The sequence below is a fragment of the Chelonoidis abingdonii genome, chromosome 4 (genome assembly GCF_003597395.2).
Source record: "Chelonoidis abingdonii isolate Lonesome George chromosome 4, CheloAbing_2.0, whole genome shotgun sequence".
NCBI classification, from domain to species: Eukaryota; Metazoa; Chordata; order Testudines; family Testudinidae; genus Chelonoidis; species Chelonoidis abingdonii.
Genome location: NC_133772.1, coordinates 53,090,249 through 53,115,771, shown reverse-complemented (window position 1 = coordinate 53,115,771; position 25,523 = coordinate 53,090,249). Strand labels below are relative to the sequence as shown.

The 25,523-nt window shown below is 40.6% G+C and overlaps 1 protein-coding gene across 7 annotated transcripts in view; it reads left to right on the top strand.

Moving 5' to 3' along the window:
• Positions 1 to 25,523, top strand: part of IRAG1 (inositol 1,4,5-triphosphate receptor associated 1) — a 154,673-nt gene that overhangs the window by 104,353 nt on the left and 24,797 nt on the right. For all 7 annotated transcript variants that reach the window (XM_032762356.2, XM_032762355.2, XM_032762358.2 and 4 more), the window contains 8 exons: positions 3,437 to 3,557; positions 8,124 to 8,154; positions 11,025 to 11,165; positions 13,917 to 14,048; positions 16,115 to 16,256; positions 18,896 to 18,945; positions 21,765 to 21,872; positions 23,879 to 23,943. In XM_032762356.2, coding sequence (XP_032618247.1) covers positions 3,437 to 3,557; positions 8,124 to 8,154; positions 11,025 to 11,165; positions 13,917 to 14,048; positions 16,115 to 16,256; positions 18,896 to 18,945; positions 21,765 to 21,872; positions 23,879 to 23,943 — 790 coding nt within the window. The remainder of the gene's footprint in view (positions 1 to 3,436; positions 3,558 to 8,123; positions 8,155 to 11,024; positions 11,166 to 13,916; positions 14,049 to 16,114; positions 16,257 to 18,895; positions 18,946 to 21,764; positions 21,873 to 23,878; positions 23,944 to 25,523) is intronic.

Sequence of the window (25,523 nt, the reverse complement as noted above, 5' to 3'; positions counted from 1 at the left end):
GGTTCCATGTTGGTGTGGGAGGTTCCTGAGTAGATGTGCAGTTCTGTGTTATTCCTCAGTGGGATCTGAGGGAAGTGTCTGTAGCATTTGGTTTTGGGAGTTGTCTGGTGGCTCCTTTTGGTTTGTCAAACCTGTTCATGATGACAACAGCACTCCTTTATCAGCCTCTTTGATGATAATGTCAGGGTGGTTTCTGAGGCTGGTGGATGGGCATTGCGTTCTGCACGACTTCAGGTTATAGGCAAGCGATGTTGTTTTTTCCACAATTTCATGCTGTTGCACGTCGGCGTAGCATTCAATGTAAGTGTCCGCGCATTTCGGTCCTCGGAGGGGTCCATGTGGAGTTGTTCTTCTTGTGCTGTTGGTGGGAGGTACCTGTGTATCAGTGCGCTGTTTAGTGTTGTTCTGAAAGATATTCTTTTGGTCAGAATGGCAAAAGTAGGTCCAGAATTCACCGCAGACTGTATCATGTTGGTGGGGTGGCAGGGCAAAAGAGAGTCCCGATTAGGACAGGATTTTCTTCTGGGCTGATTGTGTTAGTTGGATCGATTACGATATTTGCTGGGTGGTTGGTTAGGGGTACCACAGTTGTGGCCCCATGTGGCAGGTAGGAGTTTAGACAGCTTACAGTCCTTTTTCCTTTGTAGAGAGGTGAAGTGAGTAATGTAGATCTCCTGTCTTATTTTAGTGAAGTCCGTTTGTATGGAAGTTTGGTTATTAATAAGAGTCTCCAGGTTGGAGAGCTCTTTTTTGATGTTTTCCTGTTTGCTGTACAGGATGCTGATCAAGTGGTTCCTCAGTTTCTTTGATAGAGTATGGCATAATCTCTCACTGTGGTCTGTGCATTTATTACTAACTTCAGTCACCCACTTAGGAAATATTTCTAAATATCCAAAATATTTCTGCACTCTATAGTTCAGTTTTAAATATCACCACAAGAGAAAAACAAACTGCGGTAAATATCCCTTCCAACAGGGAAGAAGGCTCAGGGAAAGGAAACTTCTGCAAGGATTCCCTGGCAAACATCCCTTCTCCTACATTATCCTGTCAGGGGTGCTGGATAATATGCAAAATAGGTTGTGGGACTCACCTCCAAACCTGGCAGCTATCCTGGATCCTGCAGGAGGTTAGGGCTGGGTGAGCAGAGACTCCACTTTTTCCCCCTCCCCACCAGACCCACTTGCGATCTCCAGCAACATGATTCCATTGGCATTTCACTACCATGGATTCCTCCAGGTGGCTACTGCTCTTAGGATCCTCAGGGTGGGGCATGCTCTGTAGAGAAGATATATGCACACCCAGGCTATATTATCTCTTTCACTAAGTTCCACAGTGCTGGAGAGGGGAATGATGAATCCCATACCCCACCTGCCCTGTTTCTACTCCTTTCCCCATGCAGACCTTGGACTACATCAAGAGGCTTACACAAAGGGTAGAGACAGGTGAAGGAAGGCAGAGTTCAGCAGAGGTGAAATACATTTTGTTGCTTTGACTCCTTAAGTAAGACACTGTCAAAACCTGAAGGTTCAACTTCATAGGAAAACAGTTAAGAGATTGCTTTACTTTTAACCATTTCAACGGTAGCATCACAGAAAAGCACATCATAGTATCACAGCCTGAATAAAAGACACAACTTGCCCTTCACCCCCCCCCACACACACACACACACTCCCCTTCCCCACAATTATTTTAAGGGGATCTTGGTTGCAGTGATAGTTAGTGGATGTAGTCTCTTAGTCCTGTTAATATACCTTTAAATAGTCATTTTCAGCAAACCTAAGTTTGCAGGGCTGGAATAATTGCTACCTTTCAAAATTCACTCATGTAGATTTGGCAGGCCTAGAACTTTTGAGAAGAAAACATTCTGAAATTCTACATATTATTTTACATAGTACTGCAAGTCTAAGGTGTCACACAAAGTCTAAAGCATAGCATGAACAATTAGAAGCCAACCACACATTGGGATCTCTAGCCAGAGCCTTAAAAATCAACCCCTTCACCTCACTGAGAAGAGCAACAAAGACCAGAATCCTTAGTTTACCTATTAAAGAGCCTCTTACTTCCTCTCATTGAAATGATATTAATGTAGTGTTTCCAACTGGCGTAATGTTTTACTAAAACATACAGTAATAACCAAGGTGCCAACAGTTTCCTTTGTTATGAATCACACAGTTTGGCTCCATCTTATCTTATCAGTGTCAAGTTGTCTGTCTTGGTCATCTTGGGATAAACACTACTTTAAAACTATAGACTTTTAAATAAATTAGAAGATCCAGTAAATTGGAGACACTTATTAGGCAGGCTTGTTATTCTTAAGGGCATATACACAACAGTGCTGAGGTGGGTGCTGGACAATTTTTAAGTATTAAAAAGGTACAGAAAACAGGAAATACAAATTTAGTTGTATAATTAGAAGAGAATCTGCCTCCTCTGAGCTTCGCCAACTCCGATTACTATCATTCACATTTTGAAAGGGTCAGAGGTTTTTCTTACTACCGCTTACATTTTTCCCAAATCCAAGAGTTAGTTAAACGGAGGATTTATCTAGACGAAGTGAACATGAGTATTCATAGGCTTTTCAGCTTCATTTATAAGTGTTCGTGTTCTAGAAATGAGTCTTGTCCACGGTGGTCACAACCAGTTGTCAGGGCAGTGTAATTACCTTGTCTTTTTCATATTGCTAACCACTAGATGGGAATGAGGTAGTAGGGGGCTTCTGGTATGGAAAAGGGTGAGACCCTGTGTTGGATGAGAAAAATTGACTGAAATACACTGAGAGCCACTGGTCCTAGTGAAGATGAGAGAAGTTAAGGCTACAGTTCAGTATCACTATTCTATCACATTTGTAACATGTAATATAAATCAGTTAGACATCATATATCCATCACAATTTGGGGGAACAGTGAAGCCATGTAGTATAGTATACTTTCTACATCAGCAATATTCTTGGCCAGATAGCACTTAAATCATCTGGTAAATGACAGTTCCTTGTTATAAAACATCTAATGCAAAATTCTAAAATGTTATGATCAACTAACAAAGCTCAAAGGCACTGGACTTGATGTTCCAACAGTTTATTCTGGTTCAACTTCTGGGGTTCCTAGGAAAATGCTCACCTAGGAAAATAGAGTATTTGCTCTTTTCCAATATGTCCAGAGGCAAAGATGAGTTATAAATTGATGATTGGGATAAATAAGGTACATGTTTCAGACTGTGGAGACAAAAGGATGGGGTTTTAAAAGCACTCAGCTTTTCACCTAACTCTGTTCCCATTGAAGCCAATAGTAAAAGTTCTATTGACTTCAATAACAGCAGAATTCCGTTGACATGGGATATTTTTAAAAAACCCTCCCCAAATGTCTATGGGAGGCTGATTTCTGTATTAACACATGACTTCTTACAGTGACTTAATTGTGTCGTATGAAATTGTCCTTAGGGCCTTCACCTATGCAGTGCACCACTGAAGAAGAGGAGTCAAATAATAGCTCTGATGTCATGCCTAACATTCCTGATGTACTGCTACGAAAACTCCGTGTGCATAAATCTCTGCCAGGAAGGTAAAAGCTAACTAAGGATATTGGTCCAGCATCCGTTGGAAGTCTGCTATCAAAGAAATAGTTGATTCAACTGAACTAGAATTATGTAATTCTGGTCTCATATGAAATCCATATGTAGAGATTTCTGAATCAGGATTTTTGGAAGGGGGATTGAAGTTATATCTTAAAATTTACTCTGCAAGGTCTTATAAAAATATGTGCATTTCTCAAACACTTAAAATGACAAAAAAGAGAACCCATTTTAAAAATAATTAAAAAATCATAGTTCTGTAAATCTCTTATATTTGTACCTTGCACCTCATGTTTATTCCTTACCAGATTGTTCATGGTCTGACAGCTCCTAGTTTTCCAGGATGCTGCTGCAAATGTAGGCAGGGCCACCCAGAGGATTCAGGGGGCCCAGGGCAAAGCAATTTCAGGGGCCCCTTCCCTAAAAAAAAGTCGCAATACTATAGAATACTATATTCTCGTGACGGCCCCTGTGGGGCCTGGGGCAGTTTGCCCCACTTGCGCCCCCCACCCCTCCTGGGCAGCCCTGAATGTAGGTATTGGAAATTTTTTTATTTCCTCCATTAAAAAAATGAAACAAAAATTTTTGGGCCAGATCTCTCCTTGCCCTGATAAAACCTGGGGAAGGAAAACTCTGCAAGGAATCCCCTCTACCAGTATCTCCAAGATCATTGCTTTGACAGCATGGGGTTTGCCACTCTGCAGATTTAGATGGAGGACCTGCCCACAAATTCCACAGATCCCAGCGGATCTACAAGCAGCCTGAGACATTGACACAGAGATTCTGTCCCTCTGCCACAACTCTAGAGTCTCATTCTCCTTCCATCCTACCTCTTCTTGTCATTGCTGACCCAGGATCCCCTTTAAAGGGCAAGAAGTTCCCCCACCACATAGGGAGCTCCTTGGGAAAGATAACAGCTTGTCTTACTTGTCCAAGGTAATCTGTATGCAGCACCATCGGAAGAGGATATTGTGTCTACCCCCATCTGCACTCAACACGGGACTAAATGACCCTGTCCCCAGTTTGTCCCACTTCCAGCCTTCTTGCACAGATCCCAAGCCCACAGTATACTCCCTGTGGGTTCTGAGACAAGAGCAGGAGACAGTACCACAAATGCTTTCCACATGGGAGCGTGGAGATTTGTGCAGACATCACTGGACACCTGGCCGTATGTTAAGAAAACCTTAAAGTTGCATAGTTAGGCACTCAAAAATGCAAAAGGTATCTCTTTACCTTAATTCTGTTCTCCTTATGTACCACAATAGTCATTAATTGCATCATCATATAATGTTTCTCAGATACTATGGTAGAATTCCATATATTTTTCTACTACTTTTGGTACATACAGGTAGCACGTACTTTGTATATTCCAGACCAAATCAATAAAAGTCATGTATACACAACATGTACAGTGAATTAAGAAGGAATATCTGTAGAGTTCTTGCCTCGTTCGTGGCCTAGATAGCAAGATACATGTTGCACAGTGGGAGAAAGAATGGCAAAGTTAATATTATTATGGCCAAATTCTGTAGTTTGTGGCCTAGTATTTAAAACCGTATTTTAATTCATATATACAAGTGGGTAAAGTTAAGGTTATATGGACAGCCTTGACACTGGATTTCCTGATTTGTGAGCACTTCACCAAGCAACCTTAACATTCTCTTTTATATAATTTTTAATGCGGTTTCCATAATCTGGAACAATCTGGTTAAAACCTATTGTCCTGTCCCAACCAGTGTGGAGTGTCCTGTCCCAAGCTTAGTGAAGAAAGAGCTATTGTGAGGCTCTCATTCACCACCTGTCTTGCTCTATGGCACAAGAGTTCCACAGAAATGTATACTGTAAAAAATTGAAATCTTTAGATACTGGGCACATAATCAGTTGAATCTCAAAGTGCTTTATATGAACTTGATATAAATTGAGTCACGGAACATCCCTGTAAGGTAACTAAGTATTGTCCCCATTTTACACTAAGGTAAGATGAGGCACAGTGCAGTGCCAGGTGACTTGCCCACGTTCACACTGAGTCAAAAACACAAAGGCAGTAGTCCTAACTGCCAGTTCCCTGTTTTAAGCATTATATACACTCTCCATCCTACAAATAGAATACCTCTTGGGCCAATTTCATCCTTTAATCCATAGATTTCAAGACCAGAAAGGACCATTGTGATCATCTAGTCTGACCTCCTGTATAAGGCTTCCCCAAAGTAATTCCTAAAGTATATCTTTTAGAGAAATATTCAATATTGATTTTTAAATTGGTGATGGAGAATCCAACACAATACTTGGGAACCAGTGGATACATTGTTTAACTCATTTGGGGTCAACGGAGAATGAATTTGGCCTCAGAGTTTTTGCATAAGTTTTTACAGCTTCGAGTAGTAAAAACCTAAAATGTGTGTAATATAAAACCAATATTTTACCAAAACTATGCCTAGATACTTCTGTGCATTTTTATAGCATATTTGCAATCATGCAAAATATTCATTGTGATCAGTGCAGCAAACATGCACTGTAACACAAACTTCATGTAAGAGAATATTTGTTTAGCAAGTGATGTAACTGCAAGATCTTAGTAAAGACAAAGGCAATTGAGTAGCCAAGGACAAAATAATTTAGAGTTGTACTGAGGTAAACGCCTAACAATATTCAGAAAAATAGAATTTAACCACTAAATAAAGCCAATCCATTGAATGAATTCATAAATGACCTTGCACCCATACTGCATATTTGCTGGCGTCTCCATGTCCAAATTAAGGAAGTGATATTTCCTGGTCATTGTAACAGTCCTGTAACATTGGCAGATGCTCACACTTTTTACTCCTTCTTTCCAAAATTAACTCCACATCAGCAAAGAAAATGATTTGTTTACAAAGTACAGTGATAAAACAATAAATGAACTTTACTTGCATACACTACTGCAAATCAAAGAGCTTAATACTATTGGACTTGCCAAGAAGTAGACATCTGTCCAAAATAACAAACCCTAATATGAACACTTTGCCCTCCAGCAGGAAATGTCTTTTCCCATATGATAGATGTGCTGGCCTCCCCTTTTGGGAATAGCTATCAATTCCAGATATTAATGCTGCTCCACTTCACCAAGAAAATTTCTTGTTCATAAATGACAGACAGGCTAACTTCTCTTTGGGATTAACACTCCATACAAAATGTGAATAACATTCCAATATGCTGAGAAACATATTGCCCATACAGTACCAACTACATATGCCAACCACTTCTTCCATCATTAGCATCCCAACCTATAGGTGAAAGAAGTACTGCCACTCCTTTCAGATATTTCCTTTGTTTGTTCACTTATGTAAACACTCTGGGTAGCATTCAAAAGTATCAAAACAATTGCAGGGGATTAAAATTCTGTAACTCGCTGGTAATGTGGACACAGTCACTAGTCATGCCCACCTATAATCTAACAGGCTTACCTAAATCAGCTCCTCTGTAGCATTTTGTGGAATCAAATTTGGTATCACTTCCTACTTCTCATGCTAATATTCATCATCCTTGTAGCAAACTCTGCTTTATTGTGCTGCAGTTGCCTCCTAGCCAGTTACAACAGACTGTCTCAGCATCTTACTACATGAAATGTTCATATTTGCACCATTTTTCTTCCTATAGGTTTATTGGGGGGGAGGGATAGCTCAGTGATTTGAGCATTGGCCTACTAAACCCAGGGTTGTGAGTTTAATCCTTGAGGGGGCCACTTAGGGATCTGGGGCAAAATCAGTACTTGGTCCTGCTAGTGAAGGCAGGGGGCTGGACTCAATGACCTTTCAGGGTCCCTTCCAGTCCTAAGATAGGTATATCTCCATATACATTTTTATTTTTTTATACAAGGGTCATATAGTCTAACCCCTTGCCAAGATACAGGATTTGTTGTCTAAACCATCCAAGACAGATGGCTATCCAGCCTCCTTTTGAAAACTTCCAGTGAAGGAGCTTCCATAACCTCCATAATTGCCCTCTTCTATACACTCCCCCTGAAGCTTTGATACAGGCCACTGTTGGAGACAGGATACCAGTATGGCAGCTGTTATGATCTTATGTTATCAGGTGAGCTCCCAAACCAGCACTGGTTCATTTTCTGGTTCCAGTCTGGATGCAGATGAAATCCAGTAAGAACAGTCATTCTTCCAAGACTCTGTGAGATACATGTATTCTACAGTATCAGCCAATGATCACAGTACAACTTAAGTGCTTTGAAACTAATTCTGTCTGCTGATCTGTATAAGCTTTTATATTGTGTTCATCACCATGCTGCCTGAGCACTTAACAGGAGGAGGATGGTTGGGGATACTGATTCCAGACATAATACATTCAACCATCAGTTGTCCCAGAAGCATCTCCCTCAATTTTAATTTGCATGCTCATGGTGATACAATGTAATGTTGCTGTACCACCTGCACAGCTCAATTACTATACATTTCTGTCAGTACCTAAGTATTACTATCTTGAAACTTAAAGCAGTTAAAATTTAATTTTACCAAAAATGAGTCATTTTTTAAAAAAATGTAATAAATGCTGTGTGTTTATTTCAGCTCTCCTCCACTTACTGAAAAAGAAGTTGAGGTAAGCAATTTACTAAACTCAAGCTTCATAGATTTTTTTTTCAAGGCCAGAAGCAACCACTGTGATCCTCTGGTCTGACCCCTGCATAACACAAACCATAACTTCTGTGTTGAACAAGAACATTCATTATAGAAAGATATTCAATCTCAATTTAAAAACTTCAGGTGAAGGAGAATCCAGCACGTCCTTTAGTAAATGGCTCCAATGCATGGGTTCTCAAACTGGAAGTCGGGACCCGTCAGGGGGTCCCGAGGTTATTACATGGGGAGGTCACGAGCTGTCAGCCTGCAGCCCAAATCCCACTTTGCCTCCAGCATTTATAATACTGTGAAATATATAAAAAGGTGTTTTTAATTTATAAGGGGGGGGTGCTCAGAGGTTTGCTATGTGAAAGGGATCACCAGTACAAAAGTTTGAGAACCACTGCTCCAATGGTTACTCACCTTTCCTAGGCTGGCGGAGCAGGGGGTGAGGGGAAACAGGTTTAAGTGCCTTATTTCCAGTTTGAATTTGTCATGAAAGTTCTTGGTTATGTATAATTCAGATTATGCTCTTAATTCTATATTTTATTTTTTATTTAAAAATTCAGTTATCATGGTACTACTGTGTTTTCTCTGCTGAGTTGGTTTGTATCTTTTGTAGTATGCTGTCAATTTTGTGAAGTGAAAGGATAGCTGGTCTGTTACAGAATAATTTAGCAATTGTCTGTGCTCAGTTAACTGCCATGAATGTGAATGGTTATGAACATGAATACCCACCAGCACAAGGATAGTATTGACTGGGGGTATTGTGACACCTTCTTATCACATCTATGTGAAATATAAAGGCCCAGTTTTTCAAGAATTACCACTGCTTTTACAGTGCCTCAATTTTAAAGTACCTAACTTTGGACATTGTAACTTAGAGAGGATGCAGATCACTTACAACTCTAATCAGCTGTTGTCCAGCTATGCGGGAAGGAGAACAGGAAACCCTGGATGTGGTTTTATTAGTTCTCAACTTTATTAACGACTGTCTGGGAGTACGTGGCAGATAAAAAGTGTTCAGTGCAGGCAATTGCATGATCATTTCAACATATACCTATAGGCATGGGCGGTGGCTATAATAGGCCAGGGCAGTCTAAAGGACACGTGGGCCACGGTGGCCCTGCCCCTTTCCTGAAGCCCCTCCACCCACCAGCTTCTGTTGCTGCCTGCCTACCTGCCTGCACTTCACTTGCCCCGTCCCCAAGTCCCACTGCTCACCTCATCACTTCTCCTCGGGGGCAGGGGATTGAGGAGGGACGCTGTGAGCAAACGGCAGGCATGGGGGTCTAGTGGGGGAGTGAGGCAGCTCGGCCGGGCACTGGGGCTGCCAGCTTGGACGGGCACTCAGGCAGGGGGTGGGGGAGAGCGGCTCGGGCAAGGGGCGGACAGGAGCGGTTCGGCCTAGTGTTCAGGTGGGAGTGGCTCAGCACTTGGTTGGGGGAGAGACAGCTTGACTCAGCCCGGCATTGGGGCTGGCTCGGGGGCAGCTTGACCTGGCGCTGGGGCCAGCCGGGGTTGCTGGGGTGGGCAAGCCAGGGCTCCTCTGGTTGCGGGGCAGGGTGGAGGTGCTCAGGGCTCCTCCTGTTATGAGGGGGTGGGTTTTGGGGCTGCAGCGTGCAGGGGGCAGAAGCAGGGTCTGGGGTGGGAGGGGCAGGGTCGGCAGGCTAGTAGTAGCCTCCCCAAAGTGGAGGTTCACCCGTTGCCCATGAGGGGCTTCCATCAGCCCTCCCCCTTTCCCATCCTGGTCCCCAGGCCACCTGCTTTTGGGACCTTACCATCCTCCCCCTCAAATGAGGGGTAAGGTGGTCTATAAAGGAGGGGAATTGGCACCCTGCCATGCCAGTTACAGGAGCCCTGAATCTCTCCTTTCTGCTACGTCCTTTAAATCCTTTACCAGTCAATTTATCTGATCACTGATTCACTTCCCTACAGAGTACCTGTGCAGTGCAGATAATAACAATATTTCAGTATGTACCAGGGGCCTTCCATCATCCCTCCTGATGCGGGGACCTCCTAGCCTTGTCAACCCTAGGGGGCTTCACAGCTCCCTGCCACATCCTGTGTTGCAGCATGGCCAACCACACAATTTTTACTTCAGGGAAAAGTTCTAAGATCTGTCCCAAGTTCCTTTTAGTCTACCTTAGAGAGGGTGCTGATCAGCCAGCTGAAAGTGTGAGTTCTCAGCACTTCACAAAGTCAGCCCTAATGGGTCTAAACTTTAAACATCCAAAAAAAATTGAGGCTATTTTTAATAATATGCCCTAAAAAGCTTTAGATTTGTGACAAGCAATAAAGTCTTTTAAAGAAGAAAATACTCTCAAAAGCAGATTCAAGAAAATGTCAGTTGATAATCTTTTGCTGCCTGCTATAGCAGATGTTTATGTCCTAGAGAAACATTTCTAGTAAATCATGAGCTTAGCCCTGAATTTCCTTTGCACAGACTGCCTGTTTAAAAAACCTGGGGACCTTTGGGAAAGTCCAGCTAAATAACATAGACATTTGTGATTCTGATACATAATGCTGTTAGGTAGTCTAATTCCTTCATTACACATCAGTCACACTATGCTGGTATTTCCAAAAACATTGAGGAAAAGATACACTGCAGCACACATAATAACTAATCTCAAAGAGGAAGTTAAAAATAAAATAATATAATCTCCAAAAGATAATGTAATATTTAATTGTATTGTATGTGAGGGGGCTGATCCTGTGGTCCTTACTTAGGCAAAACTGCCAGTGAAGTCAGGCAAGTCGTATCTTACCAGTAATTTCTTTACCAGAATAGAAAGCTCTAGTATACAATCGCTATTATTACCAAAGCCCTTTGTTTCCCTCCCGCAACAGACTGTGTTTGTACAACTTTCCTTGGCCTTCAGAAATGATAGTTACACCTTGGAATCTAGAATTAACCAGGCGGAGAGGGAGAGAAATCTTACTGAGGAGAACACTGAAAAGGAACTGGACAACTTTAAAGCAGCCATTATGGTAAGAAAACAGGGATACGTTCTCTTCTCATTTAAACAGTAAAACTCCAATGATGTCAATGCAGATACACCTGCTAATACCAGATGTGAATTTGATTCAGAGACTTCATTTTCTTTCGGTTTTACTTTACTACTTTCACCATGACAAGGCAACCAGTCAAAGCTTGTAAGTAGGTATCAGGGAAAGATATCCAGGCTTGATAACCTCCAAACTTAGGGCAAGACTGTGGCTTTTATAGACATAATTCCTCCTGGAGCTCCCCAGTCTGCAGAGGAAGTGCAGCTATTGTGGCACCCTTTAAGCCAGCGGTGTAGAGAGCATTGCACTGTCCCTCCCCACCGCGCACACGCTCTTTGGGGAATAGAAGACCTGTAATTGTGCTCAGCCCTAGTGTGAGAGAAGGGGGCAGGGTACAAAGTAAATTCTTACATGGCTGGGAACACTGCAGGAATGAAGTATTTCTGAACTGCAATGGAGAACTTAGCCATGGAGAGCAGAGGTGGGATCTTATTGTCATTTGGTAATAAACCTAAATGGACAGTTTAGGTATGATATTGAAAGGTGTTCAAGGCAGCTCACTCTTCAATATCTTGAAGTTCATGGCTTGACATAAAGCCTTACTGGAGGTGTTAAAAAAAGGCATGGGAAATGGAATAGTGAGCTTCCACAGCACCCCTTTCGGGCCGATGAAACCCCCTCGGTAAAAATACATGTTGTTCCTGGACTCTTTTCCACTTCTTACATAGCTTCCAAGGTGGCTGTTTTCTGCTTCTAATAAAAGTTTGTCAGTTATCAGCAGTTACCTTTCTTGTATCCAACTTTCCAGCTTTCCCTGGATTTTGTAACTGAAATGCCAAATTATTTCGAAATGTGTCAAATTACAATACATTGCAAAATTCCTTGTGCAGCAAAAGCAGAGAGACCTAGGTACCACGGTGATAGCTACAGTCTTAGGTGGACAGAATGATGTACTGATCTGGGGTTGATAATAGTTAAAAAGCATAAGGCAAGATTCACCTATTATATTTGGCAAGCAGGGCAAACTGAAGAAGGATACAATTAAACAAGGATTGTGATGTTTACATTTTTTCATTGGGATTTCAAAACTGCATTTGAGGATTATCTGTACCTAAAAATGTGGGGGTTGTATTGCTGCTTTCTCCCCTGTTCTTGGCTGTTTAGAGAGCTTTAAGTAAGCAGAGATGATCTATTAAATCTCATGTCTTCATTTATAGTAATTCTTTGTGTACATACACATTTTTATAGCTAATGCATAAGGGCGCTTTGAAATGCAGCCTATTAGTCATTTGTAGTAATACAAATATTTCAGTTTAGAATCATTTACTCGAGAGAGATACAGTAAGGATCATGTTAACAGCATGGGAGCAAAGTAGCGAACTTCCCCTCCTCATTCCAGTTCACACTGAACAATTTGGACTTAAATGGCTACTTTATATAACCTGAGATGATGTGTCTAATTTTTACTAAGCAGGGTTTTATTCCAAATGTTTTGATCCTTGACAAAGTGGCAAATTAGCCCAGGGGAGTTCCTGTATTACACGTGGATTATATTAGGGCCTACGTCTGCACCTTTGGAACTCAATGGAAGATTGCCTGTTCATTTCTGTAGGAGCAGGGCCATTGAACAGTGTTGCCAACTCTCATGATTCTTTCAGGAGCTTCATGATATTGATGTTTTATTTAAAGCCCCAGCTCTCGAAGACAACTGATAACATGAGAATCTCAGCTTTCATTTTTTAAAAAGGTTTTAGTCTGCATGGTTGCATAAAAAAAGCTTGAAAATGTAACCTAAAGTCTCAAAGACCAGATGGTGCATAAAACCCCCACACACATTGGTTTAAAATCATGAGACTTAAAAAATAGCTCTCATGATATTTAGGAGTCCCGTGACTTCATGATTTTTGAATATTTGGGGTCTGTAATAGTGTAAAAGTCATATTCATGACGACAGATGTAGATTTTTCTTTCAGGTATAACTACATAAACAAATAAAATCTGAATCACAGATATCCATGTTAATTTCTGATTCAGGGGTCCCTTTGAAGTTACTGCAGCCCTTTGACATTGAAACATGCTATAGAACATAGAAATTTGGGGGATTTGAGCCATTCCTTTTTAAATAAAGTGACAAAGAACTAAATATTACAGAGAACAGCAGTCACTAATTAGGAAAAGAGTTGTTCATTAAGGTCCTGATTCAGCAAAGCATATGAACACTGCTTAACTTAACTATGTGAGTAATCCCATTGAAATCAGGTATTTACATGCATTCCTGAATTGGGGCCTAAATTACCAAAGTGATTTGAGTTAGTATATACAGATATTTCTGATTCATTTTTCACAGATCCACGGGATTGTGATCTGTTTTTTGCAGGGAATACTAGAGAAAGTCATGCTGCTTGCTATTGCTCTTTTTTCCTTTCTAAGTTCTTGAAAAGTTAAGGGTTGATAGCTTATCAAAATGTGAATGTATCATCGAAGTTAGAAAAGCTGAAGAGACTTGTTGGCATCTACTACACTTGCAAATTCAAGAATTCTTTGGGTTTTGGAAACAGATTAGTAAATGGTTATTACTATAAAGGTTACATTTCTAAAGTTGTACGTGGCCTTTAGCAATAAGACTTCCATTGACTTCAGTGGGAACAGCACTTCAGATGTGCACCCTCTGAATATTTGCCTCTAAAATTCTTATCCCATGCTTTGATGTTTTGGTGCATTCTTTCACTTCAGTCTTCAGCTGCCTTATGGCATCATTATGAACACAGAGAAACTTGCCAGAAGCTGTTGGAGGATATTGCTGTACTACATCGTTTGGCTGCTAGACTCTCCAGTCGTGCTGAAATGGTTGGAGCTGTTCGCCAGGTAAGACTATTTTAAAAATCTTCAGCATGTTCCTTGATTTCTCTCCTTTAGCTATCACATTTTAGATCTTCATGAAAAAAGTTAATGTTTCACATAGTTGCACATGTATGCACATGTGTAAATATATTATGTCTCTCATCATGCGATGCATTTACACACACCAAATTTTTCTATAGTTTATATTAATCCTTTGGAGTTTATCTGTCATTGTGACTGGTTTAAAGCAATTAATGTAACATGTGTAGGTAATAGAATGGACACAGAGGGAAACTACCCTTGAAGCCACTCAACATTTGTATGATACATATAATTTTAAATCATAGTTATTTCTCATACAAACCAAGTAATTATAGTAACATTTTGTGTATGAGAGTTTGTGTATAAATGTATAATCTGATCATCATAAATATCAATATGGTCAGTAATGTCCATGTATGTGCTGGGATTCAGGTGTGGGAGATAATTCTATTTAGCCTGAGGAATTGCCAGTCTTGAAAGTCCTTTTAGAACAACTACTCCATACTCAGCTCTGGCAGAACTTGGCAGACATAGACTCATAGACTCTAGGACTGGAAGGGACCTCGAGAGGTCATCCAGTCCAGTCCCCTGCCCTCATGGCAGGACCAAATACTGTCTAGACCATCCCTGATAGACATTTATCTAACCTACTCTTAAATATCTCCAGAGATGGAGATTCCACAACCTCCCTAGGCAATTTATTCCAGTGTTTAACTACCCTGACAGTTAGGAACTTTTTCCTAATGTCCAACCTAAATCTCCCTTGCTGCAGTTTAAGCCCATTGCTTCTTGTTCTATCATTAGAGGCTAAGGTGAACAAGTTTTCTCCCTCCTCCTGATGACACCCTTTTAGATACCTGAAAACTGCTATCATGTCCCCTCTCAGTCTTCTCTTTTCCAAACTAAATAAACCCAATTCTTTCAGCCTTCCTTCATAGGTCATGTTCTCAAGACCTTTAATCATTCTTGTTGCTCTTCTCTGGACCCTCTCCAATTTCTCCACATCTTTCTTGAAATGCGGTGCCCAGAACTGGACACAATACTCCAGTTGAGGCCTAACCAGCGCAGAGTAGAGCGGAAGAATGACTTCTCGTGTCTTGTTTACAACACACCTGTTAATGCATCCCAGAATCACGTTTGCTTTTTTTGCAACAGTATCACACTGTTGACTCATATTTAGCTTGTGGTCCACTATGACCCCTAGATCTCTTTCTGCCATACTCCTTCCTAGACAGTCTCTTCCCATTCTGTATGTGTGAAACTGATTGTTCCTTCCTAAGTGGAGCACTTTGCATTTGTCTTTATTGAACTTCATCCGGTTTACCTCAGACCATTTCTCCAATTTGTCCAGATCATTTTGAATTTTGACCCTGTCCTCCAAAGCAGTTGCAATCCCTCCCAGTTTGGTATCGTCCGCAAACTTAATAAGCGTACTTTCTATGCCAACATCTAAGTCGTTGATGAAGATATTGAACAGAGCCGGTCCCAAAACAGACCCCTGCGGAACCCCACTTGTTATACCTTTCCAGCAGGATTGGGAGCCATTAATAACTACTCTCTGAGTACGGTTATCCAGCCAGTTATGCACCCACCTTATAGTAGCCCCATCTAAATTGTATTTGCCTAGTTTATCGATAAGGATATCATGCGAGACCGTATCAAATGCCTTACTAAAGTCTAGGTATACCACATCCACCGCTTCTCCCTTATCCACAAGACTCGTTATCCTATCAAAGAAAGCTATCAGATTGGTTTGACACGATTTGTTCTTTACAAATCCATGCTGGCTATTCCCTATCACCTTACCACCTTCCAAGTGTTTGCAGATGATTTCTTTAATTACTTGCTCCATTATCTTCCCTGGCACAGAAGTTAAACTAACTGGTCTGTAGTTTCCTGGGTTGTTTTTATTTCCCTTTTTATAGATGGGCACTATATTTGCCCTTTTCCAGTCTTCTGGAATCTCTCCCATCTCCCATGACTTTCCAAAGAGATGAATGATTTGCTTAAATAGTATAGGAGTTACCTCTGTATTTCTCTCACTTTAGGAGAAACGTATGTCAAAGGCCACAGAAGTAATGATGCAGTATGTGGAGAATTTGAAGAGAACATATGAAAAGGATCATGCTGAGCTAATGGAGTTTAAGAAACTGGCCAATCAGAATTCTAGCAGAAGTTACAGTGCATCTGGTAATAATAGTGTTTAAAGGCTTGCCTTTAATCACATGGGTTTATAATGCTATTTATCTTGTAAAATCAGGTATTGTGAACCTTCTCAGGTACAGAATCAGATTTTACAAGGTATCTCTCAACACAGATTTGTGTATAGTATCTGCAAGAGGTTTCAGGCCTGGCTGGATTTCCCTATTTTAAGAGTATCTTTTTGAATTTCCCTTGTATATGACCAAAATTACTTTATCTCATCCTGCAGTTGTCAAGTGCACACCATCTCCCATGAAAGTCAATGGAAATTTGAGAGACAATGTGGGTGAGGTAATAGCTTTTATTGCACCAACTTCTGTTGGTGAGAGAGACAAGCTTTTGAGCCACACAGAGCTCCTCTTTGGGGCTGGAAAAGGTGCTTCCAGTGTCACAGCAAAATGCAAGGTGGAGCAGATGGTTTAGCATAAGTATTAGCACATATTGTAAGGGACCATTCAAGGTAGACTGGTCAGTTAACCCCTCTGCAGTCATAAGACAAAAGAGGAGATTAGTGGATTATGGATTGTTGTAATAAGCTATAAATCCAATGTCTCTGTTCAGCCCATGATTTTTAGTATCTAGCAGAGTTATGAATTTAAGCTCCCAGGCTCGTCTTTTGAAAGTGTCGTGCAGGTTTCCTTTGAGGATGAGGACTGATATTTCAGACATACTGATCGCTTTGTGAAGTGTTCTCTCACAGGTGATAGGGTGATTTTGGCTTTTATCATTTTCCTGTGTGAGTTCCTTCGAAAGTGCAAGGATTGTCTTGTTTCACACACATAGTTGTTACTGGGACATTTAGTGTGCTGGAGAGGTACACCACACGTTGTGATAAACATGCATAGGACCATGGATCTTGAAAGTTGTCGGGGGTCAGTGGGTGTTGGTCATTGTAGCAGTGGAAATATGTCTGCGTGTTTTGCATCTGTTGTTCTGGCAGGGTCTGGTGCCACTTCGAGTTGGTGGTCCTGGTCTGTGAAGAGCTTCCTTCTGATGACGAGCTTGGAAATGGGGGCTGTTTGAAGGCCAGAAGTGGGGTGGGGGCTCAGGAAAGATTTCTTTCAGGATGGGGTCCCCATCCTGTATGGGTTGTATTTGTTTGATGATACACAGTTTGGGGTGGAAGGTGACAGCTATGGGTGTGGTTGGAGGGAGTTTTATTTTTCTGTTGAAGCAGATTCTCTCAGGGTACTTGGGTGGCCCATTCCACAATGCTATCTACTTCTCTGGTGGAGTGTCATTGTTTGGTGAAGGTGGTTTTAGGTGTGTTAAAGGTGTATATCCCTCCTGAACTTTGTCCTCAGAGTATATTTCATGGCATCTGAGTTATCTGCCTGTGGATTACAGATTTCTTAGTGTTTTTGGGGTGGTTCCTGGATCTATGAAGGAAGGTGTGGTGATCTGTGGGTTTCTTGTACATGGTTGTCTGTAGGGTTCCATTGCTGAAGCTGATTATAGTGTTCAGGAAATTGATGCTAATGTGGGAGTGTTCCACACCAGCAACCACCTGTCCATTAAACTGTCTCCAACACTCCAACTTCCTGAACACCACAATCAGCTTCAACAGTGGTGCAATATGTATAGTGTGTGAAGCTGAACTAGTTTAAGAAGTAAATAGACACTGACTACATTGAAATAAATTTAACTACTTGAAGAACAACTGATGATGCATGGGAAACTTTTAAAAACATTCTGTTTGGAAACAATTCTTGTTTCTATTGTCAATATTAAACATTTTATCTGAGCATTCTTTACTACTAAGAATATTTGCATGAAAACAGGATCTTTGTTTCTTGAGAGAGCTCATGTAAATGGTTTTCATTATAAAGAGCATGAGAAAAGAAATATAGGAAGTCCATGATAGAAGCAATATTATTTCTAAATGGAACATTTTTCACAGTTTCCAAAAGACATCAGTCACTTTTTAAAAACAAAATACTGGATATTTAAGATCTTTATAAAATTTTGTATGTATAGAGTTGTTTTATGGTTGTCTCTCGGATCACAAGTTTGGCTGTTTGTTAAATACTCATTGGACATGCTCTTGCATGTGTTTAGAATTTGTTTTCAGCAGACATCAGTTCTGCAAAGCTGCTATGTCTCCTTAAAATAGATTATGAAAGCTTTTGTGCAATGCCTATATAATACATTTTATATTTTATCAGCTACATTTACTAAGTACAGTTATTCTAGATGATTGTTAGTTATCCAAATACCATAGGTCCAAATTTTTATATTTAATTGCATTACTTGCATGTATGCTTATTTTTGCCTGTTTTCTATAGGACTATCTCAGAAGTAAGATGTGATGAAAAGGGATATATTCCAGTAGGCAATATTTTAAAAGAAGACGTTGGTACTTCTTTGCTGTCATTTCTTCATTGCTTTTGCCTATGTAGCCTACTGGAAGTTTAAGTATTAAAACTTTCTTCTGAAAAATCAGCATGTAGGAACAGCCAGTAGGCCAGATTATGATCTCAGTGGCAACTGAAGTCAGTTGAAATAAGTAGAGTCCTTACAAATTTCCATTGGGGTAACTGAGATCAAATCTAGTTCATATATCAATTTTATTTATAGGGATTTAGCCATATAGTCTAACTGTTCTTTATCTACTGTCTTCCATACAGAAGATGGAGTCCCTCGTTCATCTAGATCCATGTCTCTTACTGTTGGAAAGGTATTCTTACAATATTAACAGAAATTAAACTGATTTTACGTAACAAAGATTTTACATAACAAAAGTTCAATCACCATCTAAATATATGGAATTTTATTGCATACTCCAGTTCTGATAAATCTGCAGTACAGTTTGTGTGGTGGACAATTCAAATATTTTGGAATTTTGTAAAATTCAGAATAACTGTATACAGTAATAAATAGTAATTCTTGGAATTAATTGAAAATTTATAAAGAGGCCTCATTAATTTGTTTCAGAATAATAGTGTTTTAGAGCACAATCCTGCTTTACAGTCCATGGCCTCACAAGTTGAGTATCAGGCCAAGAATGACTATTATGAATAGGGGTTGCAGGATCAGTCTCTTAGTCAGGTTCTGAAATTGTCATTCTTAGCAACCACATCATTTCCACAACACCATAGTCATAATGCAGTAGTTTTTAAGGTGTGGCTCACTGATCCAGTCAGCACAGGAAAATCATTTTGTATTATTTTGTTAAAGCATTCATAACAGAGAGATTCTCCATTCTTGATATTGTAGCCTGACTTTTTAATAGCTTTAACAAAGCTAGTTTTAAATATGTGCAGAATCCTAGGCTTTGGAGATCCAGCTATAAGGCAGCTCCATAAATTCACTAATTAATACAGCTGAGAACCTATTCAGCTAATAGGAAATTTGATGTGTATATGTTTTTCAACTTCTGCATGCTTTATTTCATATTTATATTCCATCATTTGTAATAGTTAGGTCCAGATTGTTCCCAGCCCTATGCAGATACTCAGTAGGAAGAGATAGGGAAAAAGACGCCTCCTTTATTGTCCCTCTCTGTCCAGGTGTCACCCATACTCTCATTCCTTGCACTCTCTGCACACAAGGACCAAGAGACTTGAGTATCTGCAGCAGTGCTAGACTCTCCAGAAATGGTAGGGCTGTCCTCCTTCTTCCCTTCTATACCAGCAAGTAAAGCTCAGCTGGCATTTGGGGAGCATAGTGCACTGTACTTGGATAAAGATTGTCACAGTGTACATTCAGGCACGCACTCACCCATGCTGTCTGGAAGGCATATTGCCTGAGTAGGAAGGTTCAAATTCCATCCCACCCCCATGCTTTTTCTCTTGGGGGGGGGGGAAAAAAAGCAGCATCAGCCTGGGAAATTCCATACCAAAAATTGTGTTAAGAGAATCTTAAGTTTGCACAGTTAAATACTCAGAAGTCAGGAACTACCAAGCTGAGGTTGCACGTACCATTTTATTTCCTCTTCATCTCTATATGCATTTTGATAGTCTTTCTTGGTTTACATTTTATTTATTTATTTATTTATTTATAACCAACAAAAAAAGGGGGGGGCAGGGGGACTGAAGAAAAGACAAAAGAACAAACAATGTAAAGGAATGGGAAAAGAGGGAAAGGAGACTGACATCTTGGTTTCCATCCACTATAGAATAATAAAAGGTTTCTAAGAAGGTAGACTAAAACTTTTAAGCTTTGTCTGAAGTCCTTCTTCTCTGAAACATTACCTGCTCTTTAGCTGCCAGGTGAGCCAAGTCGCTGAACCAAGCTTCTATCCCTGGAAACAGTCTGCCCTTCCATCTCATAAGCAATAGGAGTCATTTGCCTACAAGCACTGCTCTAGAGAACTAAGCTTTCCATGAGTTGGAGAGTTTTCAAGATGATGAGCTATATCCCAAAACATAGTTCTGGGAAGTAATTTTTAAGGAGGTATCTATCATACTAACCTTGCTATTTACTCTAACCGAAACAATTGTATCCTGGAACAGTCCCAAAACATGTGAACCAGTGTGGTTCCAGGAGACCCACATCTCCAACAGCAGTCTGCTTTGGCAAGATCCATGCGCTGTAATCTATGCCCGGACCAGTGTTTTGCATGGCATTTCCCCATTGTCTAGGGCTCAAAAATATACAGAAATCTTTGTTTCAGGCCTGTCACAGGCAATCTGAATTAGGAAAGTCTTTTGGGCCAGGAAGTCAGGATGTAATTGATTGGGTGTACCTACAGATGGAGCTCTCTCCACATTGACTATAATTCTGGCATCTCTGCTGCTCCCGGTGCATTGGGACCAAATATGTCCTCCAAGAAATGCTTAAGCTGTGGGTAATACCATGCCACTGGACCAGGCAAATAGTATTGTAGTTGGAGTACTTGAGAAAGAAGAAATTTGATCCTCAACTGAGAGACCAAATTATCCCCTTGTCCATCCAGTCTCTCCACATTAATGGTTTCTGATTGATTTTCAACAATGGGCTGCCCAAAGTACAGCATCAATGTGTGAGAAGGGATGGAATTTAATATTTTTAGCCAAACTGGGCCATGTTGATTTGGTTGTTAATATTTATGGGGACATTTTATGATTAAAACAGTAATGGGCTGAACCCAGCCTTCCTGTCAGCGGGAGAAGTTGAAGGCTGATCGTCTTTAATTACACGATTACATACTGTTTCTCAAATTTATAATATTGTATACATTTTCCTACTACCTTATATATATCATCTTCTAATTTATACTTAAACTGTTATAATGTTTTTGTGTTAGATTATATCATGATGGATACACCAAAGGGGGCAGAGTTAAGGTTGCACATGCCACCACTTCCTGACTTTTGCAATATTAACATTCTCTTAGTATAGTTTTATGTATGTTTTATCCAAAATAGATACTTATGTTTGCTGCTGCTAGTTATAGGTTAGACTATTTCAGTTGTATGGATTGTATGAATCTGCTTCTTTACAATACCTACCAACCATAGGGAATTATCCTTAAGTTGAGCTTCTTGTATAATAAAGTTTGTTGTTTAATGACAGAATATGCCTCGGAGGAGAGTCAGTGTTGCTGTTGTTCCTAAGTTTAACTCATTACACATTCCTGGACAGTCACCTACTACGTCACCCATACCTTCAATGCCATCCCTGGTAAGTAAAAATAAATCTATAATTTGAAGAAATTAACATGTTTCTTAAACCCATGTCATATAGGACTGAGCAAACATTTCTGAAAAATCTGAGCCCATTTGACATTGCAAATTTGAGTGATTCAAACTGAACTCAAGTATATGGTTTAAATTGGGAATATCTATACTATTCTCTCCTCACCTTTTCTCAGGACAAAAATTTATGAGACCTCCCAAGCTTGAGGAAACGCTTCTAAGAAGCCTCATGCCCCCAAGCCTACCTAAATTGATTAGGGTTTCATTAGGACACACAGGGAATTTCCCAGTGCCATGAGCCTGAGTGGAATCTGTGACCCAACCTTTGTGATGGGGATAGTCATAGGTGGCTATGTAGCCCATGCTGCATAAAGGAAGTACCCCCCTCCGAATCGCTTTCCTTGTCTGCTTACCTTAGGAACCCAGTGACGCAGGGCCGGTGCAACCATTTAGGCGACCTAGGCGGTCGCCTAGGGCACTGGCATTTGGGGGGCGCCATTTTCTTCGGCAGCTACCACGACAGCCAGATCTTCGGCCACCCCAGTCACCACCGGCATTTAGGCGGAGGGAGCTGGGGCAGGGGAGGGCAACCTGCAGCAAGTAAGGGGGGGGCGGCATGCAGGGGAACTTCCCGCCCCAGGTCACCCCTGCCCTGCCTCCTCCCCGAGCACACCATGGTCTCTTCACTTCTCCTGCCTCCCAGGCTTGCGTCACCTAAGCTGGTTGGCACTGCAAGCATAGGAGGCGGGAGAAGTGAGGCGGCCACGGCATGCTCAGGGAGGAGGCGGGGCAGGGGTGAGCTGGGGCAGGATGGGGTGCTTCCGCAAGGGGGGCGCCACAGGGTGGGTGCGCGGGGGGGTGCAAGATGGAACTTTCGCCTAGGGCGCAAAACATCCTTACACTGGCCCTGCAGTGATGCTGTATGTCAGCTGACTGGGGCCCCTAGGCAGCTCAAAGTATAATCAGATTCTACATTATAGTTTCTGTTTATTCAGTGGTAATATACTATGCATAAAAAAGTAAAAATTATCTCCACAGTACAACCCAGCGGGGATGATAATTTCAGTCATTTACTGCTCTGTTAGTGTGACAGCTTCTAATAAACTGTCACAAAAGTCTTCATTATGAACCCAAACTGAAAAACTCATACATGTTTAACTCCCACGATAGCCTGGAATGAGTAGCATATTCAGCTCCTCTGTTGCCTTTTTTGTGTACAGTGGCATAATCTGGTACTACATATTGTTCGTTAAAGAAGAACCAAATAAAACGTGAGCCTAACAAATCTACCAGGTACTCCTAGCTTCAAAGACAGACTAACAGATCCAAGATGACAGATCTAAAACTTTTAAAGTTATATGGTCAAGGGTCTCTACTGGAAGGCCAAAGCTTCTTTAATGGGGATTATTGCAGACAAGCAGCTGAAGAGCAGCACTTCTGACAGAAATGTCTTCAAAGGGGCAATATTTTTTGCTGGGTGAGAGTTAAAATGAATTTTATCTTTAAATTGAATTAAATTTTAAAAACAACATGATTGCATGACTATGTTATGTCATTATGTGCCCACAAGAATTGTTTAAAGGCATGAATGGAGGTGAACATTTCATTGTTAAAATTTCTCATTGAAAACCCAAAAGAGGAAGCACAATTTACAGAAAAGGAAGAGACTAGAAAGTAATCAACATACTACACAGTAGTCAGTGCGCAACAAAAGGAAGAGACGAAACGACACATACATAAAGGAAGCAAGGTAAAAAGAGAGGCACAAAAGTGGCAAAAATAGCTTCTCATAATCTTTAACGTCCATTGTTTACAGAAGTAGTTTGAGAGCTCAATTTTCAGGAGATTTTGTGTGATGCATTTGGGCAGAAAAACTTTAGATAAGAAACCCATTAACTTTATCATCATACTGAAGTTGCATTAGAAATCAATTCATGAAACTTAACATTGCATGGAATCTAACATTTTACTATTCATGTTTTCAATTCACAGTCTGAATCACCCAATGGGAGAAGTAGTCTGACATGTACTCCTGCCCTACCAGCCCTTCTAGAGAAGTGAGTGTTCTTAGGTTGTTTTTCATATTAGATTTATTAGACAATGAATGTATTTGATATAAAAATGCAACAATTTCTGTAAGGGAACTAAAATGATAGGATTATGGACCTTCATGTCAATGAAGCTATACTGATATACACCAGCTGAGGATCTGACCCTATTATTCTACTACTGAGTTATCATGTTTTGCATTTCCTGTTTCATGTATGAAGTTGTAACTTAATGAAGCAATGTAACTTTCTTAGAAAATCAGCAATTCCATTTCTACAAAACTAGGCTCTGATCTACGCAGGCAGTCATCTGTTTCGTTAGCCCAGGCCCCACTAGAAACACTTACTTTTAAAAATTAAATTTCCCTTGGAAAATAAAGGATTCAAAGTACAATAAAAATGTTTCATGAAACTCTACAAAGCTTCAGAAACCCATCATTTTTACAAAAGTTCTAGAGGTTTCACAAAACTCAAAATCCCACCAGCTTTTTCACATCCCTACAGTGCATGAACTGTACTCAATAGTATAGGGTGGTTCTGTGCTCTGAGATTTGAGAGGTCGTGATTTATTTAGTGCCACATTTAACAAAAATTGCTGCTTAATTTAGTTGACCCTCATTATAATGCTATGCAAATCTTTCAATGGTTTGGATTTAAATTTAGACATGTTTTTAGATTTCAGGTCTTTATTGCACCCATATAGTATATGTTTCAGGCCGCTTTTAAGCAGAATGAAAGCGGAAATGGGTACATCCAGAAAAATTTCAGCACACAATAGAACAGCTCCATAACACGCTTTCCAAAGCTTTTGTCTGCTATATTGTCTCGGAAACTATCTCTCTGGACCTTTTTCATCATATCACAGTGCTGATGTATCTATCAGCCTTAAAAACTCTTTCTCTCTTTGTTCCCTGTCTCTGTTCTTTTCCCCCACTGTGTTCCTCATTTTTTCTTTTTTTCGGCCTTAGATCTGAGTTCATGCTGCTGGTTCTAAGTGTAGTCTGTAAAGCTGTGTTCACCTTGTACAGCCCCACAAAGGTCCAGCAAACTAGCCCATAAAGAGAGCTCTGTTTCTTTAATTCTTCAATTTGTGAAATAACAGTCCTTCTTTTCTTTAAACATTCCTCATTTTTGCTTGTCTGGGCACATATTTTGTTCATACTGCAGACTGTCTGCCCACAGTGTTCTTTATCAACTTATTCTGCTTCTTGATTTTCTTTCATTTTACACTTTAGTATACTCTTTAATACAGTGAAACTCCACTATCACACAATGATTGGGGTCCAAAAAATTGGATCACGATAAATGCGGGGTCACAGTATAGCAAGGTTTACCATTTCAAGCTGGTCAGTTTCAAGCTGGTCAATTTCTCTTGGACAGAATACGACTTGCATTTGCAAACTGTCCATAACAGTAACTGAAAGGGTGCAGCTCCAGCAGCAGGGGCTCTCAGCCGTGCAGCAGGAGAGGGAACCCCTTGGGGAGAGCAGGGGAGACATGCAAGGGGCAGAGGAAGAGCGAGGAGCACCTGGGGAGGAGAACGGCTCTTCTTACCAAAAGAAGAAGCGTGGGGGGGGGAAGAGGCAGTG